The sequence below is a fragment of the Glycine max genome, chromosome 10 (assembly GCF_000004515.6).
Source record: "Glycine max cultivar Williams 82 chromosome 10, Glycine_max_v4.0, whole genome shotgun sequence".
Lineage (NCBI taxonomy): Eukaryota > Viridiplantae > Streptophyta > Magnoliopsida > Fabales > Fabaceae > Glycine > Glycine max.
Genome location: NC_038246.2, coordinates 3,075,397 through 3,094,969, shown reverse-complemented (window position 1 = coordinate 3,094,969; position 19,573 = coordinate 3,075,397). Strand labels below are relative to the sequence as shown.

Here is a 19,573-nt window from a genome sequence, read left to right as displayed (position 1 = left end):
ATTGTAAAGAGTGTTTTCTTATTTTTCTCACTTCACTGGATGGATTTCCTTCATTTTTTAAATTTATTATTAAAGTTTTTTTATTTTTCAAAATTTACTATATGAATTTCTAGGAAAAAATTAAATGTTAGACTATTAGTTTATAATGTTAACGGTCACGTATTCACATATAATTGATCGTTTAAGAGGTATTTATATATTTAAAAAATATCATTATTAGTAAAAGTGACTAATTATTTATGTTATTTTCAATTTATCCTTATTGGTAATTTGATAACTAACAATTATCTCAAAAAACAATTACCCCAACTCCAAAACTTAAATTTCATCCACCACAAATTCCTAACTTTCACATTAACAAAAATCCCTAATTCCCACTTACTTAAATTGAGCAATGAAAACGTCATATGCATAAAATAAGTTAATGATTAATGTTTAATTTTTCTTCTAGAGATGTAGATAGTAAATTTTGAAAAATAGAAAAACTCTTATAATAAATTAAAAAAATAAGAAAATCAATTTAGTAAAATAGAAAAATTAAAGATGTTTCTTTTTTATAATTAAGCCAAATCTCAATTACCGCAAATTGAAAGCGCGCGTAATCGAAAATATATTGTCACCACTACATTAACTTAATTCCTATGGTAACAATGAAAATGAAAATGAATTTCACTGAATAGGTAAGTGAAAAAGTAGAGAGAACTCAATTTTCTAGGTGAAAACGGGGAGAGAAAAAAACACAAGGGAGAAATCATTGTTGTTTGTCTCTTTGCATTCATGATAACAGTCATTTCTTATCGCTAACTTAGCGTATTCATGCATGTATCCTAGTTGACTTTATCCAATGACCAGAACCCAAGCTAGCTTTTGATCACACTGGAATTAAAATTTGTTGCAAAGTAATAATAACAACAGCAATAACAGCTGTTCAGAGTTGTTTTTTTCATTCAGAGATTGTAAAATAATACTAGCAATAATGATTTTTTTTTCCTGTGCTATATTTTATAGACCGATATAATTATTTTGTTTGTGGGTTTTGACTAAGATAAGATTTTCAAGCAATATCTAGACACCCATTTGATTACCAGCAACATTCTCTTGCAGTCAAATTTAGGATGATAGATGCTGGGCCATTATTATGATCCGTGATAGATAATTGAGGAAACCTAGGGTAGTCTAGTGAGATGTTTAAGCAACAAATTAAATGCAAGGCTTGCGTGATTGTGCCTTAATACTGCTAGGAAACCAGGTGTTAACTATACTCCCGACAGATTCAATTTACATTACCTATCAACATCATTTGATAGTTTTCTTTTTTTTCCTTGTGACCACATTATAAATATATTGTGTAAGAGACAATAGCGTTTGAACGGAATATATAACCTAGTTGTATAATATTATTTTGATCCGATTCATTATGATTTGGATTAAAATTTATTCAATTTATTCATTTTATCATTTCTAGTAGCATACTTAATATCCAAATTTAAAATTATATAAGTTAAAAAAACTCGTATTAGTTGAATATGTGTTTGATAATACATTTGATAGTTTTAAACTTTAATTGAACAATGGAATTGATTATCTTTCAACCTTGATTAATATAATACTGTTTTAAGAGATATAATACTGCTAAAAACAGTGTATTTAATTTATTCTTTGTAAGTAGTTAATGGCTAAATTCATCACAGCTACTACTAGTACTATCATAGAGACTACTCCTGACAAAAAAAAAAAGATTAATAAATGAACAACGTAATAAAGAAAAAGATAAAATGATTGAAAATCAATGGCAATAATCACTCTCGAATATTGCAGTGTTAGAACAAATAATGGGATTCCAAAATTGTTGAGTTGGTGCGGGGCAAGGAAACGCACATATTTTAAGGTGGTGGTAGGACAAAAAAACATCTTACAATAAAACCTGTTCAATGAAATCACGAATAAAAAATCATACTTTATAATTCAAAAACTAACTTAAAATTTGAAATTAATTTATTCACCAATGGTACAATAATTGATTCAAATTAAAAATTAGAACTATCTTAACAACATCTAAAGCACGTTCAACAATACTCATTCACATATTGTTAAAAAAACTATTGTTTCCTTCACATGTGATTGAGCCTTGGCATTTTTAATTTTCAGATTCTTACATAAGATAGTTATTTTTACACATTTAAGGATGATTATTTCTTTCAATTTCCATTAAATTTAGCACTTACATGCCACGGACTTGCTCATTCCCTTAACATTCTTCCTTTAAATGATTCCAAATTTCTTTGGATGAGTTGAGAATCATGATCCTGAGTAAGATCGTCTCAGAAACACAATAAATAAGTATGTCTTTGTCTTTGTCTTCTTAGTTTTTTTTTTTTTTTCCTTAGTGATGCTTTATTTGAATCATGGTGGGTTTTTAGGCACTAAAGGCACTTCACAATCTTCTTCCACAATATCTCACAAATCAAAAGACTTCATGTAAAACTTCACTTTTATCTTTCAAATGCCATAACTCTCCCTACCAAGGAGGAGTAATTTGCAAGAAACTAGATTCAACATCTATTTCACACGTCCCTCACGAAAGAGAGTTCTAGATATCAATTGTTAGTTTTAACTTGAGAAAAAATATAGGAAAGAAGGAAATATAATAGAGAAGAATGTGAGTCTTATTTGTAACAATTGACACACTTTTTTTTTATTGGATAAATCTCATATTTAAATACATTTGAATAACCGAATAAAATTGATGCTCCATTATTTTAGGAACTGTTACTGCTGCCTGATAATTCAAAAACAACATTAAAAACTAATTTAAAATTTGATTGAAGCTGACTTATTCACTAACAGTAAATGACATGATCACAAGGCATGGCTGCTACCTTCTAATGGAATATGGGGTAGGTCTAGGGGTGGAGTGACTTGGTCTTATTAAAAAAGACTAAGCTTAAATTATATTAAAAAGATTTTTTTAATTAAAAACATCAGCTTTAAGCTTTTAAAAAAAACTTATTAGGCATGATAAATTAACATGTTTATATATATATATATATATATATATATATATATATAATTATTAATATTAATAATAAGTTTTATAATAAAAACAATGTATGTAATAAATAGTTGGTATAGATAAGTATATTGACTTGTATATAAGTCTTTCTCTAAAATAAACTTTTAATTTGATCCGGTTAAGACTTAAATAAAGACCTCTAACAAATAAATAGGCCAAAGTCAAGTTTAATAATAATAAGATATGTCAGTTTTAAATTTATCAAAGTTTGATTTGTTTTATTTCCATTCCTAAATAAACCCAAAGAAAACCCTTAATTAAAAAAGATTGAATTATTAAGAACCCAAATCCTTAACGAATATTAATTACTATAAGGTACAAAGTAAGAAAAGGTTACAATAGGTGATGAAAAATGTGTCACAACTTTAGGGCAATAAGATCATCGTTGAAAAGGACGATAAGTCTTAAGAGGAAGTAACTTCATGAGAGTTTAAACTTAAAAAAAATGGATTGGAAAATTTGAGAGAAAAAAAGATAAGAGTGCATTTCTTAAATTTGGTATGATGTTGTTGGCCACATCAATTGACACCATAAATCATACTTATAAGTCATAACCTGGGAGTTTTATCCAAAGGGGTATTTTTTTTTCAATTTTTTAATTTGGAGGTTGATTTTAAATTATTATAAAAAAATGAGATAAGTCATGACATGTATTACGATTTTTTACATTTTTAACTGACATTGTTAAATAATTTATTACTTCAATTTAATTTTTTTATTTATGACTTTAAATCGTATAATTTTTTTTTGAAACTTACAATTTTAATGTCTTAAGTTTTTTTTATTTTATAAATTAATAACTTTGAAGTTGTAAGTGTTGTTTTTTTTTAACGTTTAATTTTTTTTAGGATTTCTTTATTTATTAGTATTTTATTTTCTTTTGTTTTCATTTTTTTTGAAAATTGTAAATAAATAAATATTTTCAATTTTACTTGTTATTAGTTTTATTTAATATCTTGCATATAATTTTTATATGGTTTTATTTAATATATCATATATTTTTTAATATTATTTTAAAATTTAGATAATTTCATATTATTTTAAAAATTTAAATAGTTTTTTTTTAAATAATGTTATTGAATTTAATTTGTTTTGTAAATGAAATAAAAACTAACATAATTAAATAAATAAAATTATTTACAATTTTTTTAAAAAATTAAAAGAAAAATAAAAAAATACAAATAAATAAAAAATCATAAAAAAATTAAAATAAAAAAATAAACTTACGACTTCAAAGTCATAAGTTAAAAAAAGAAAATAAAAAAAACTTATTACTATGAAGTAGTAAGTTAAAAAAAATAAAAGTAAAATTATACTACTTTGAAGTTATAAATAAAAAAATTATATTAAAATCATAATTTTATTTACGATTTTAATTAAAAAAAATTGTAACTGTAATACTTATTATGATTTATTCAATTTTTAATAATAATTTAAAATCGATGTGAAATGAAAAAATAAAAAAAGATTTATGGCTGGGTAAAAGTCCCTCATAACCCAATTGGATTGTTGCACCTCTTCATTATCTTCTCCCTTCCCTTCACCTTTTGTCCTTATTGTTAGTTACCCCTCAAGTTTAAGTATAAAGCTCAAATTAGCCTCTAATGTAGTAAGTTGTAACCCTTCATTAGTAGTAGTGTTTGTTAAGGATGTGTTACCCATTATGCCTGTGCCCTTTGCTAAATTGCACCGCGTGCTTACATTCCTCCATTGAAAAGCTAGAAATAAACAAAGAGCGCATGTTAACTCCAATATAAAACCGCTCTATTCCACCACTTCCACTTCTGTGTTTCTAGCTACGGAGGGAAACTGTTTCTCTCTCTAACTGGAAAAAGGAAGAAAAATAAAGTAAAACAGTTAGCTTTTTCTTTTTCTCCAACGAATGAAGCTCAAAGGCGAGAAATTTATGGTTTGAGTTCCCGTAAAGCCTTGAACTTTGTGGCTTCTTTTCCATTTTCACCGTACCTTTTTTTTTAGGCTTCACATATGTCTTCAGATATAAGCTAAGTTTGATTCTTCCCTAACCTCTTTGGAATTTACATTCAGCCATGGAAGCTTGCAATGCTGGTGTGAGTGTGTTGTTGTGTTTGGTTGAATCTGTTTTGGCAACAAATGTGAGTGTGAGTCCCTTCTAGAAGCTTTTGAATTAGCAAAGTTTTAAGCCTGGTAGTGTGAGTAGTGATGGGTAGGGATCGGCTGCTATTGGCAACGGTTGGACCGCCATTAAAACGGCGTGCAGGGTTGCGGAGGAAGCAGGCTGGAAGAGGGTCTTATAGGGGAAGCTAAAGCAAAAGTGGTGGTGTGAGGATTGGAGGGGTTTTGTATTTATTGTTGTTTTTTTTTTTTCTGTGGGAATCGAAGTGTCAGTGTCGGGTTTACAATCATTCAGACACCTGCTGAACAAACTGAGCTAGACTCCCGTTGTGTTTTTTTTTTTTGGAGGTGTGATTGATCACCCTTTTATTAGGGTGTCAAAAAGTTTTGATTTTGTGAAGAAGGGGAAGAAAATGGGTAGCAACCTGCACCGACTGCTCAGAAGCTTCTGTTTGGGCACTGATTGGAAGTATGCCATCTTTTGGAAGCTCAAACAACGGGCTCGGATGTATGGTTCATGTTCTTCTCATTTTTACTTGTCCTTCTTTTTTGAGGTTTATTTGTGTAGGTTAAATTAGTTTTTTTTGTTATTTAATTTATTCTTTAGATTTAATTTGGTCTTCTAATTTTTTTCGGATTTAATTTGGTCTTCTATTTTTTCAAATCAGTTCAATTTGGTCTTACCTTCCAAATTGGATCAAAGGTATTAAGAAATCACACTTTTTGACGGTTTTGAACGGTCACAAAATGCATATTTCCTAACACGTGAATTTAATTTAATATAGGCGATTGGACCAAATTGATTAGAGGACAAAACACTAATTTAACCATTTATGTATTGGATAATTTTAGTGTGAAAAATGTTTGTCCCTAGCCTATCTTGTTTTCTTCTTACTAGTTTGGTGATTTCATGTTTGAGCTTAGTTTCTTTCATTATAGCGCTTTATAGGTGATTAGATTTGAGCATATGTATGATACTTGTTAGAATTATCTATTTTTGGATTTTAAACTAAAGGGCATGACTTGAGTATATCTAGAACCCATGTTTTCTTTCATAGTAATTTTTGGAACGGGCCAAGTATGGGAGGGGTTTACTCTTGGATCTTCTCAGTTTTGGATTAAGGAAAACTAGTGTGTTCTAGAAGCATCTAGTTTTATGGATTCTTACCATTCTGTCCAGTCAGAGTCATATGTGTTATTATTGTTGTTGTGTGTCTGCATTGGGATAATATTTGCATTTATTATTGTTATGATAATACTGCGTGGTTATCTATTGATTTGTTGGTCTCACATGTACTTAGCCCAAAAATTTAAACTTGATTAGTTTCCTTAAATTATTTCTGTATTGTGTTGTTTGCCTGAAGGATCTTGACATGGGAGGATGCTTACTATGACAATCCAAGTATTTGTGAGTCTTCCGAAAACAAGAGCTGCCATAATTCATTGGAGCAGATTGGCAGTGCGGATTTTTCGCATGATCCTCTAGGGTTAGCTGTGGCAAAGATGTCATATCATGTATATTCATTAGGGGAAGGGTATGGCTTAACTAATAAATGTATATGCTACTTAAGATTAAATTAATCTTTATATAGCTCCTAGTCTAATGTCTTTTTACAGAATTATTGGACAGGTAGCTGTTACTGGAAAGCATCGGTGGATCTGTGTAGATAATCATGTTACAAGTTCTGGCCCATCTTTTGAGGTGAGGATTTTTCTTCTTAAATATTATCACTTTGTAAGATTTGAAATCCTCTAATTGAAACTGGATACATATGATGCATTATCTTCATAACTAATTGTCCAATCAATCTCACACTATTCCTCCTGTTTGGTTTGTTTTCAGTTTGCTGATGGGTGGCAATCTCAGTTTTCTGCTGGAATTAGAGTAAGATAATGCTAACAATATAGAATTCAATCTCAATGAAAATAGCCAGAGAGAAATTTTCTGTATTTGCCTCGAAATTGGAATTGCCTCAAAATCTCTAGAGATACTGGTCAATATATTTATGATTTAATTTGAACAATATATTTGGAAAATTGTGGTTACTGGTTAGTATGATAATGGACTTAATATGGAAAATTATCTAGCGATTCAAGGACCCACGCTCATTATTCCTATTTCACTCACTGCAGCCAGACCCATGCCCATGCATACATTTTTATTTAGAGTATATAACATTTAGAAAAGTTAGTAGAACGAGATGAAAATATGTCATCTGCATGTTATCATATTACCTTGTTGAGCATTGAAGTCTGCTTTTGTGATTCAGATTCCAGAGTTATATCGTATGTTGATTAATCACATGTGCTACGTAGTATCAATGGATTCATAACAATCTTTTTGCCTAAAAGTACTCCACTTAATCCTAAATGGACTCTTCATTTGTTATAGAGTTATAGTTATATTTTTCAAAATAAAGGAGATGAAGCTAGATTTTTGTGATATGATAGATGGATTTTTGCATTTGTATGATAATGAAGCTACAAAAAGTTGTGGCATTATCTTCCCAATGAACAAAAAGAAATTTTAAAAAATTAGGTTCTTGAATCTGGACTTCTGGTGAACTCAATGTTAGAAATCTCATGGTTTTCTTTTGGAAGATGATTTTTTCTACAATAAGTTTTTTCATTAACAAACATTTGCTTTGCGTTGTAGACCATTGTTGTTGTAGCAGTAGTTGCCCTTGGAGTTGTTCAGCTTGGCTCTTTAAATAAAGTAAGATGACTACAGTCTTCTTCCTTTTTTTTTTCTTGCTTAAGTTCCATGTTCCTGATGAATGTGGTTGCTTCTTTGGTTCAGTAACATATCTGTTATCCCTTACTATTCTTTTCATTGCATCCTATTTTTAGTATTTTAAAGTTTGTTTGCATTGTATTTTTAAAATTTTTCTATCATAAGATAACTATTCAAATAATATAATTTACCTTGTATTTCTCCATCTAATTTTGGTAACTGCTTGGGTGATGATTGAGATATTGATTGAATACTTATGAATCCTAATTCCTAATTACACAGTATATATATATATATATATAGTGAAAACTTAATAGCCCATGTAGGGCATAAAATATAAAGGGATTTTTTAGTGCTGATTTTAGGGATACAATTCTACATATGATAACACTGATTATTTAGAAACATTACATACTTGTTCACTTACAAGCATGTTGGATTGAGTGGAGGTCTTCAGTAAATGTTGACCTAAATGGTAGAGAGCTTAGATAATAGTGAAAACCCCTGCTTTTGGCATCTCTTTGTTTTCTTTGTTATATAAATTGGTATTGGAAGTGGATGAGAAGTTTATTACTTAGATTAAGCTTTTAGCTTTTATTACAGACTTGTGCTTAGTTGCTCGTTTTACTCCCCAAATTACTTCTATGATCTATTCTAACATGTTGACAAGCAAGTGTTTTGTAAATTGGTAGGTCTCGTGCTTAAGTTTCTGTGTATGATTTAGATGGATATGATTGATTTAGCATATTTTTGGATTTATGTTGAATATTTATGCAGAAGTCCATTTATGATTGAAATATTTAATAATCTTCTCTGCCTTCCCTGATAACAGGTTACTGAAGATATGGGGGTCGTGTCCTGTATCCGAAGTCTCTTTTTGTCTACTCAAGATTACACAATAAGCCATGTTCATAATCAAGTACAAAATAGTGTGAAGAATTCCTCATCTGTGGTAACCTTCTGTCTCTACTTCTTTCTATGTGTATGTCTTCACTTTGCATGAATGTGCTTGTGTGAGTAGGGTACAGATTGTGTGACCATTAGCATGCACATCTTTTCACACACTATTAGAGCAAACAGCGCGTACATGATTGGTTTTTTTTTTTTTTAATCCCAGATGCATTGAGCATAATCATAAGATTTACGTTTCATTTTTCTCTTTCAGCTGGATACCAAAACTTCAAAAAGCATGCCTGCCTTACATGATACAGAGAAAACCATGAAGCATGAAGCACTGGATATTTTAATGCCCTTTCAATGTCCTAGGAAGAATTATTCACCTCACGCTGTTCATCAGAAGATGGTTGTTGATGTGGCCAAGCATGATTTTCCTGAATTAAACAGTGATAGAAGTTCCATTTTGCTTCAGTCAATGTCAAATATGATGAACGTGGAGCAACAGAAATTAGTAGGGATGAGACCTGTAAATGAGAGTAAGTTTGAAGGGAACAGTGGCTGTGAAGATAAAAGTTTGGAATCAGGAAAAAATGTTTCATCATTTTTACACAATTTAGTAATGGATAATAATGGTGTCAATGATTTAGCATGCCCGTCAGAAAATGTTGGAGTAGATCCAGTATCCTTCTCTTCAGGCTTTCTTGATGCAGCTGTTTGTGTGAGCGATAAGTTTCAGTATGTAGACATAAACGAAAAAGGAGTGTTGAATGTGCCCAGACCTTCAGATGCAAACTTCCAAATAAAAAGTGAGAAGTCAAAGTTTCAGACTGAACCTTGTTACAAGGATACCTCATACACAATGAAGTTTCCTGCTGGCTATGAGCTACATGAAGCACTTGGACCAAGTTTTCTGAAAGGGAGTAAGTGTTTTAATTGGGCAGCGGAAGCAAATCAAGATGTTAAAAATGCTGAGATGTCAGATGAGATTAGCTGTAGCCAATTGACTTCTGAATTTCGCCCAGAGCATCTCTTGGAAGCTATGGTGGCTAACATTAGCCATAGTAATAATAATGTTAATAGTGAGTTATCATTTTCGACATCAATGCAGGCTGCAATTGCCTCAGGAAGAAATCCTGAAGGTTCTGTTCACACTATTAATTCTGAAGGCTGTTCAATAGATCAGCTTCCTTTTGTTAAAGAGGACAAACATTATAGTTTGAGTTCATCTGGGATATGCGGTGTAATGTCCCCAAAGGGATTTTCTTCTACATGTCCTAGTTCATGTAGTGAACAGTTTGAGAGGTCTTCTGAACCAACTAAGAACAGCAAGAAGAGGGCTAGGCCTGGGGAAAGTTGTAGGCCTAGACCAAGGGACAGACAACTGATACAAGATCGTATTAAGGAGTTGAGGGAACTGGTGCCAAATGGTGCAAAGGTATCTTCTATCACATGCATTTGCTAATCCTGTCTCAGTAAGTTTTTGATTTTTTGATGTTGTTCCTATTCGCATGGCTAAATATTTTATATGCTAACGTCAACAGTGCAGTATTGATTCATTGCTGGAGTGCACCATTAAACACATGCTCTTTCTTCAGAACATAACTAAGCATGCTGACAAGCTAAATAAATTTGCGGATACAAAGACAAAGGTAAGGTTTAATGGGATTTTAGAAGTCTACCTCTGGTTCATAGGCTATAAAGAAGTTAACTGATTATACTTTTGATCAATTAGGTAATGGGTATTGATATTTGATTGCTATAACTACACTGGTTTCTTACTTAGGATTACACAGTATGTCATGCACATAATAAGGCTTTGGCATTTTAAAAATTAAAATTAATTTTGAATATTTTAAAATATAGTCATTGTTGAATGTTTAAGTTTGGTATTGATTTATGCTTTGAGTTCTTAAGTTACTTATACTTCGCCTCAAGAAAATGTATTTCACATTTTTACTGAAAAATGAAAATGATGACATTAATTCTACATTTTCTCCTTAACATTTTCCCTTCAGGATACTTTAGCTGGACCCTAAGATTTTATGTTGTTTAAGTGAGTGCTTGTATTGTTAAATGACCCATTTAAAAAATATGATTGGCTCGGTATGAACAATTTATGAAGGTATAATTTAATATTTATTATATTATCTCTATTGTTTAATGCTATTGCAATTGTGCAGTTACATCACATGGAAAAAGACATTCCTGGTCAACAAGGTTCAAGTTGGGCAATGGAAGTAGGAGGCCATCTGAAAGTTAGTTCAATACTAGTGGAGAATCTTAACCAGAATGGCCAGATGTTTGTTGAGGTGCGTAGCAGTTCAAAATTACAACCTTAATATATTATTCTAGAATAAACATCCTTATGAGAAATGGAGGCTAGAAGCCCTTCCATGTGTGCTAATTATACTTATGCTGCAGATGGTGTGTGAAGAGTGCAGCCATTTTCTTGAAATAGCAGACGCCATCAGAAGCTTAGGTATGACAATTTTGAATGGTGCAACAGAAGCTCACGGTGAGAAGACATTTGTATGTTTTGTGGTCGAGGCAGGATCAGAGGTAAGATTTATTTCTCGTTCAATTAAACAAACTAACTGCCGCTCCACTTTTACACTCTCCAGTGCCAATGAAATAACATGCATGTTCTGAAATTAATTAAAATATGCTGTAAAAACTGTTTGTGTATCATGATGATTCATGTATGAAAACATTTTAGTAATTGTTTCCTGCTTAGATACTAATACATGGAGAGTAAAGTTTCACCTTGAAAGGTGTTCTGTGGTCTATGATCACATAAAATTCTAGTTGCATTTTTTATCTTATACACTGCTCCATGGAATGGAACAGCACTTACATGGGAAGGCACCTAATTCATAATTTTATGTAAGAGTTATGGTAATTAAAGTTGTTGTAAACTTATTGATAGCTTTAAACTTCAGTAGAACTATCTCTTTGATAGATCATTTGAATTTGACATAAACTTTATATTGACCATTATGTTTCTCAATTAAAAGAGTATATGTTGAAATTTTAAAAAGTTGGTACATTACATGGTAATGCACGCAATACAACGTGCAAGAGTTCTTGAATATATACTTTTACTCATTTCTTTATCGTAATGTTCTAATAACTATCATGTGATTGACACAGTCAATTGTCTGTCACAGGGCCAAAACAACAGAAATTTACACAGATTGGATATCTTGTGGTCACTTGTTCAATTACTTCAATCCAAGAGCACAATGTATTCATAAAAACTATTTGATTCTTGGAACCTTAACAATGCTAGGGTGTGTTACTTTACTCATCTTATGTTTTCAATTTGAATAAAAAAAAATAGAAAATAAGATTGGAAACATGTTTGGTTGTACTTTAGAAATTGTTTTTCTTTTGAAAACATTTTCTAAACCTAGACCAAATCAGAAAACATATAAAAGGTTTTTTTTTTTTACATTGAAAAAAAAATATGGTAGATGAAAAGGATAAAAACACCTACTCTTTGTAATGTTGTGCTTGATTTTTTAAATTTTGTGAGTATTTTAATAAAAAATAAATATTTCATGATTGCCACAAATGTTGAAGATACAAAAAGTTAACAAATAGTTATAATATAAAGAAATTTACCTTCTCTTCTAATTATCAATCATTCACATTGAAGTTACACAAATTAATATGAACAAATGATAATTAAATGATTTATACTTAGTGGTTTTGTTACAAACTAATAATAATTTATATATAGAAATTATAAATGAGATGTTTTTTGTCAATAGCATTTTTAGGATTTTTTTTTCTCTCAAAACGAGTATTTAAATATTTTTTTTGTAATCACTTACATATCTATCATTTTCATCTTCTAGATTGAATTCAATATTTTTTAAAATATTTAAATGTTTAAGAATAACCTTATATCATATTATAGATTATTTATCATAATATAAAATATATTTTATATGTTAAAATCATTTATTTAGTATGAATCTTAATTTTTAATTATAATATATATAATTTATACACTACCAAATATTCATTATAAATTTTATTTAAATAAATTATAAGTATTTATCTTGTACTTTGCACAGGTTAATATACTTCATTTTCATCGAATAAATTAAAATGTACTTACACTACATTTGTTAATATTATTTTGATTATTCTTCACTGAAACAACAAAATGTGTTAATTAGATGCACCAGATTACTTGTCATGTTGGTATGTTACATATACATTGTTAATGCACAAATCTTTAAAGAGTCCATACCATTGCAATTGCATGTGCAACCAAAGAGCTAAATTAAGTTATCATGTATTGTCGTCCAATCATAATTTTTTGTTAACATAACTTATAAAATAATGGATCTTCTTATATTTGGGTGGGTTTTTGTGGGATATAACGAGAATTAAATTCATGTTCTATGAGTTTATTATTTATCAACTGATCAAATTTTTATCGATCAAATCCACTATTTAAACTAGAATAATCTCTTACCAATTAGTTTATGCACTTGGGTAAAGTTTGTTCTCTCTCTTTTCGTTTAAGAAGATATTTCACTGGCTTATGACTAAATTACCCAATCAATATTTGGCAACACACGGTTACCTACGTAAGAATCCATGTAATTACAAGCCACCAATGTTGGGTAACAGTGTCACACCACTATTTCACCCAATGCCTCTGAAAGTAATTGTGACAATATATCTCCCTCATTTTGAAAATATGCTCCATGTATTGAATCACTGTTTCCCTGTTTCCCAGGTAAATTAAAACAAGTTTCACAAAGGAATTTCTTTCTGTCCAATTATACACGCATGCATTCTCGTTTTGAGTGAAACCTCATAAGAAATTTCGGCCAGAGACTGATCAATAGTGAATAATACACTCCAAAAAATCTTGCCTTCTCCTTAAAAAAATATAAACAAAAAATCTTGCCTCTCCTTAAAAAAATATAAATATTAATCATATTAATCTTTAAATATGACATTTGTATGTGATTTTTATAAACTAGTTAAACTTCTATATTCTTAATGTCAGTAAAGGCTTGACATGAGTTGATATATTAATCCTTAAACATAGAATACTTTAATTTAATGGCCTTAAAAGGGATTAATCTAACATTTCCAATCTTTATGAATCAAATTAAGTGAATTTTTTTATACTTTTTGGGTTTTGCCAATCATCAATACCTTGAGGCTAGGACATTGTTAACGAACTAAAATATTTTTTTATATTAAAAACCATGTTAAGATGTATTACAACTGATCAGTAAATAATATCTTATAATAAAAAAATTCACTTTTATTTTTATAACCATGCATTCCTCTTATTAATATTTGCTATTTGTTAAAGAAACATGTTTCAACGATTTTTTTCAACACAAATAATTTGAGTGCTTAAACATTAATGTCCTACTTGAGTATTAAACATAATCTATAAACATTTAAAAGAGAAAAAAAAAGATTAAATATTTAAACTTCTCAATTAAAATGGATTTATACAATTAATTTTTATAAAAACTCTTTCATCTATAGTCTTTGAAAACTAAGTTGCATAAGTAAATTTTAACTTTCTTCATTTCAATTTTTGATTTTCTTATATCTTATGAATGGTTACTAAAGAAAATTTTCTAAATATGATTAAATTAAGCAACACATGCTCCCTCTCCCTTGTTAGCAGTCGGGAGTTAGAGGACCATCTTGGAAATCAAACATTATAGTGTCCCTCCAGTTTGCTACTTTGGCCACAAGAAGATCTCCATTGCAGAAATACCTCACTCTCACCTTAGGGTCACGAGAATACCACTCTTTCTTATGACCCTTAACATCTCATCCATGACACTAGCAGGAACACCATGATTCACCATCTGAAAGAACCCCTTCTGATGCCTCGCAAATCTCTCTCGCTATCTATAACCTACCGGTTCGAATCTCTCCAACTGATATTTATAACAAAATTAACAAACTAACCTGTTTGACGATTAAAAATATATAACCCGTGACAACAATTTTCATCATCATCATATCCTGTGAAATCTATCACAGGAACCTTGTGTTGTTGGAAGATGTTGGTGATGAATAGATGAGGAGTCTGGGAAGCTTGAGAATACCAGAATCTACGAGCACTTTCACTCCTGCTTTGGTATCTTTAAACTCCTTCACTTCCTTGGCTCTGTCATAGCCTGCACCCTCTTTGTCAAAACCCACCACTTTCATGCTATTGCTAGCTATGCTCTTTACTCTGAAGGTATTTATTGCTTCAAATTTGATACTTGGTGGCCATTCATAATTATACCAAATATGGTACAAGATGCCGAACATTGAACGTAGAAAACAATAATAATAGTAGTAATAATAAAAACTAGAAGAAAATTGCAAATTAGATACCTATAAACTTTTGAGAAAAGGAGTTATGCATAATGATCATGCAAAATATTTTATATCATCTTTTAATCAAAATCTATAATGTATGATAAGATTGTAAATTTTTAAAATAATTATTTTAAAAAAATTTAAATGATTAATTATGATTATAAATTTATTTTATATTATTATTAAATTTTATTTTTTTATTCATAAGAATCAAATTTAATAACAAAGAATTTATATAATAACTCATAGATCCTACTTAATCAATTGAAATATATTTTATTTATATAAAAATGAAAATTGTTTGAGATCACGTGTACATATCATTCATTATGAGGAAATAATATTCAATGTATTATAATTAAGGAATGTGATAAACTTTAAATCTATAATTACGTTATATATATATATATATATATATATATATATATATATATATATATATTTAAAAATTACATATAAATAATTGTGATAATATCATTAATTAATTACACGTAAAATATGTATCATAATCAAACACCCGAAATATATCCAACAATATCAGCCAAAAAAACTGTACTAGTATTTTTTTTTTAAAGATAAAAAAGAACGTACTGTATCAATTTGCGTGAAAAACAAAAAAAAGCACAAAATTGTGTGAACAGATATGACAAGAAAACTCGTATCTGTGACTATCTATCCAACTTCGTCTCGACTTTGACGGATAATACGTGAGTTGATCGGGTATGAGTGCGTGTTTGGGTTTTTCTCGATAACTAAAAATTGGATACAGGTATGGGATTACTACATCCGCCCTGATCCCAAACCCAGACCTGCCTCGTCATTTAAAATTTTTAGAATTTTTGCATAATATAATTAAAAGGCCTAGAATTTTTATTACTAATTAATTTTATTTTAGAATTTTAACATAATTTAATATTCTTTTCTTAACGATTTTTGTAGACACATGCCTATAATAAATTTATTGAGATATAAGTAGTTAAAAATAAATGTTTAACAAATAATTTATTTTTTCTAAAATCAAATTTTTAATATTTTCTTTTAAAAAAAATATTTTTCTAATTTAAATTGAGTATGAGACGGATAGGTAATATCTGATACCCAACGAGTATGAATATAAGATAATAAATTTTAACTTGTCAGATATAGATAAAGTATATGGATATATTGGGAAATCGAAATCAAGGATTAAGGATTATGTTCGTCTCCATTCCGTCTCATTCCCATGTTGATGATGAATCCACCAAAGAGTCTAATCATGTCTACTAGGAGCAATAATGATTGGTCTTATCTTTTTTTGGATAGTTTAGGAATTATATCATTTTGTAAAAAAGAAAAATAAAAAGGAATTATGTCTTTTTATAACATAGTTTAAGTCTATAAGAATTATGTTTGACAAAAATAATTCACAATATTATATGCTAATTAATAAAAAAACATTTTTTAAAATAATTCGGACCCATAAATATGCAATTGAAAAAAGAACCGGTCTCCTATCTATGTGGAAAAATGGACCTATTCCTAAATAATCCCAATGCACAAAAAGACAACACGAAATTAGTTTCACATAGACAACACATAAAGTAGTAAGTAGTAACATCCTACAAAGCAACTAAAAACAAAGACCTAACTAAAACCAACGACAATTAATTTCATTCTCTAAACATATAAATGCCACTTTCTTCTTATTTTTTATGCACCAATATCACTTTTTTATCCTTTACACCTGCAAATCTGCAATTGTCCTTTTAAAAAGATTACATTTACTTAGCAGGGATAACAATCACACAATAAAAATCAAGAAAGGACGATGTTCAAATGCCGACAAGCACAATATTCATTTTCCGATGTCACTGTCCAATCATTTGATGAGAACAAAGGTGCCTCAAAATATAACACATCTCGCATTACCACTTATACTTTCCATATGATTTTATACGATGAAATTGATCGATATCCAAATTAAGATTTTTTTCATAAAGCCAATTAAGGTAAATTAAATATAACAAGTATGATTTTTTTTACCATGTATGAAGTAATTTTTACTGAAAATCATGATTAATTTTTGTTGAGGGTTATAAACATACATAATGTGAGTATTTTTTTTTTATATTTTTTTTAACAAAATTTATTTCATATTCAATGATTAATTGAAATTGAAACTCTTGATCATCTGATTAAAGAAAACATAAATTATTATAACTTGTGTCAATTGTTATTGGTTATAAGTATGATTTTATACTCTATACGGTATGTTTGCCAATAGATTTTATTATTTTGATTGTTTGATAATTTTAATTATTTTTTATTATATAAGTTTTATGTACTTCTAGAATTTTTCCTTTGCGGATTTTCCTTAAAAAACTTATCCACGGTATAAACCTTTGTGGATAATTAGTTTCATTCGGAGTTTAATTAAAATTTGCATGAAATTTTTTGTGGATAATATCACAAGAACAAAATACATATCTGCAGGAAATTTGGGTGAGGAAATAGGTTGTTTTAGGAAATTTGCTGCGGAAAAATATACAAGGAAAGGTTTCTTGTGAAAAAAAAATTAATTGTAGGGAAATTCACAGGTACCTTTCTTTTGGTTTTAGCTTCCATGGGAATTTCATGTGGAATCATTATTTGTAGGAAAAATAATTGATCTGCAGAGAATTTTCCTACAGATTTCTAAACTCGCAGAATTTTTTTATGTGGATTTGAAATCAATACAAAAGTTTCCTACAGGTTGCAAAATCCGTGGGAAATCAATAAAAAGAATTTTTTTCTTGCAAATTTTTCTACATATGTAAATACGCAAGAATTTCCCTGTGAAATTTTTAAAATTTATTTGTGAAACAATTTTTAAATGTACCAAAATATCTATTTTTTAATTTTTTTTTAAAAAAATCTTCAAAGTTTTATTTAATTTATAAAATATTACTATAATAGTAAAGTTGTACATTGATATGACCTTTCCTTTACAACAATATACTTTGATACTGGTGTGAAATTTCCTTGTTTAATGAATTATAACTTCACATGCTTAAAACTTGCATCTTCTTTTCTTTCGCCAAATATTTAGCATACTAAAACAAGGCATCATATTCCTTCTCATCACACGTTGGTCCATTTCATTGGGAAGGATTTGTAGAAATCGAGGTAATGGTGAGGAAATCAAAGAACGAGATTATGCTTGCAGTGCTTATTGGAGCAGATGGAGATTGTCAATTTTCTTGTCAACATGCACACAACACCTCTTGGATATATTCTAATTTTATAATTGATAATCTTAGACGGATTCAAGACCCTAAGTTAGTGGGTGTAAATTATAAAAAAATAAAATCAATGGATTCAATTATATAAATATAAATAAAATAAAATATAAAAATATAAGATTTTATTTATAAATTTAATGAATTTTGAAAAATAAGAGAATCAAGTGTATACTCTCGACTGGCTGTAAATTCGCCACTGATGATAATTGATAAGTTATATTATATTTGGGAAGTACTAAGAACTTGTATACGAGTGTAGAATTCCTTGATCTATGCTTCAAAATTCAAAATCGCTTTCAGTCAAGTATCTACTAGGTGCACCTATTTACGATGGAGACTAGGGTGGCAAACTTGAGAATGTCTCTCAACGTGGGAAGGCAATTTTTTTTTACCGTTAGATATATTTATTATGAGATTGATTGTTCACATTTTCCTTTTCACTTTTCTTCACGTTTGTTTTTTCTTTCGATTTTACACTTCATTTTCTCTTTTCCTGACGGGTCCAAATCTAATAATCTCTGAATATTAGAAACTTTAGGAAGATTCTTCTATCTACCATTGTGAATGCTAGAAACCATGCATAATAATAATTTTGGTTTGAAATTTTGAAACACAATATTTTAGAAGATACTTTTCATTTGCTATGCAGTTGCAAACTTCTTTCTCGCAATCTCTTCGTCATTTGTTATTTGTTATCATTCTAAATTTTGTTTTAAATTACAATTAAGTCCCTCATTCCTTTGCCCCCGAGTTTCAAACTTGCTAACGTTTTCCATCACCATTCATTCTGAATTTTGATGGGTCTTGAACAGTTTGATTGTTCTTTCAACACAAGTAATCCACAAGCAACAAAAGGGTATTGGAGGATCGATCACGATTGTCCATATTAGGTGTCAGTCCCTTCAAATTTATCAGTTTTGCGACATCATTTAATATCAATCCTTAGATTTTGACTAAGCTTTCAATTTCATTTTACTTCATAGATTCAGTTAAATTGGTAGAATTTGTGCTCCTAAAGTCTAATGTGACACTCAGATTCGTCGTATTTTCTTTAAAAAAAAATTCAAAAAAGAGTTCACAATTAATACATCCATTCTTTTTTTAAAAAAATTAATACATCCAAGAGGTTCACAGTTTCCTTCTCATGGT

At 29.4% G+C, this 19,573-nt stretch overlaps 1 protein-coding gene across 1 annotated transcript; it reads left to right on the top strand.

Moving 5' to 3' along the window:
- The first annotated feature begins 4,724 nt into the window (after positions 1-4,724).
- Positions 4,725-12,156, top strand: LOC100777740 (transcription factor EMB1444). Its single transcript, XM_006588615.4, has 11 exons — positions 4,725-5,675; positions 6,532-6,702; positions 6,785-6,869; positions 7,011-7,052; positions 7,824-7,883; positions 8,734-8,853; positions 9,067-10,233; positions 10,340-10,447; positions 10,979-11,107; positions 11,220-11,357; positions 11,966-12,156. The coding sequence occupies exons 1-11, from the start codon at positions 5,581-5,583 to the stop codon at positions 12,050-12,052; spliced, it is 2,202 nt and encodes a 733-aa protein (XP_006588678.1). The 5' UTR covers positions 4,725-5,580; the 3' UTR covers positions 12,053-12,156.
- The last annotated feature ends 7,417 nt before the right edge of the window (positions 12,157-19,573 follow it).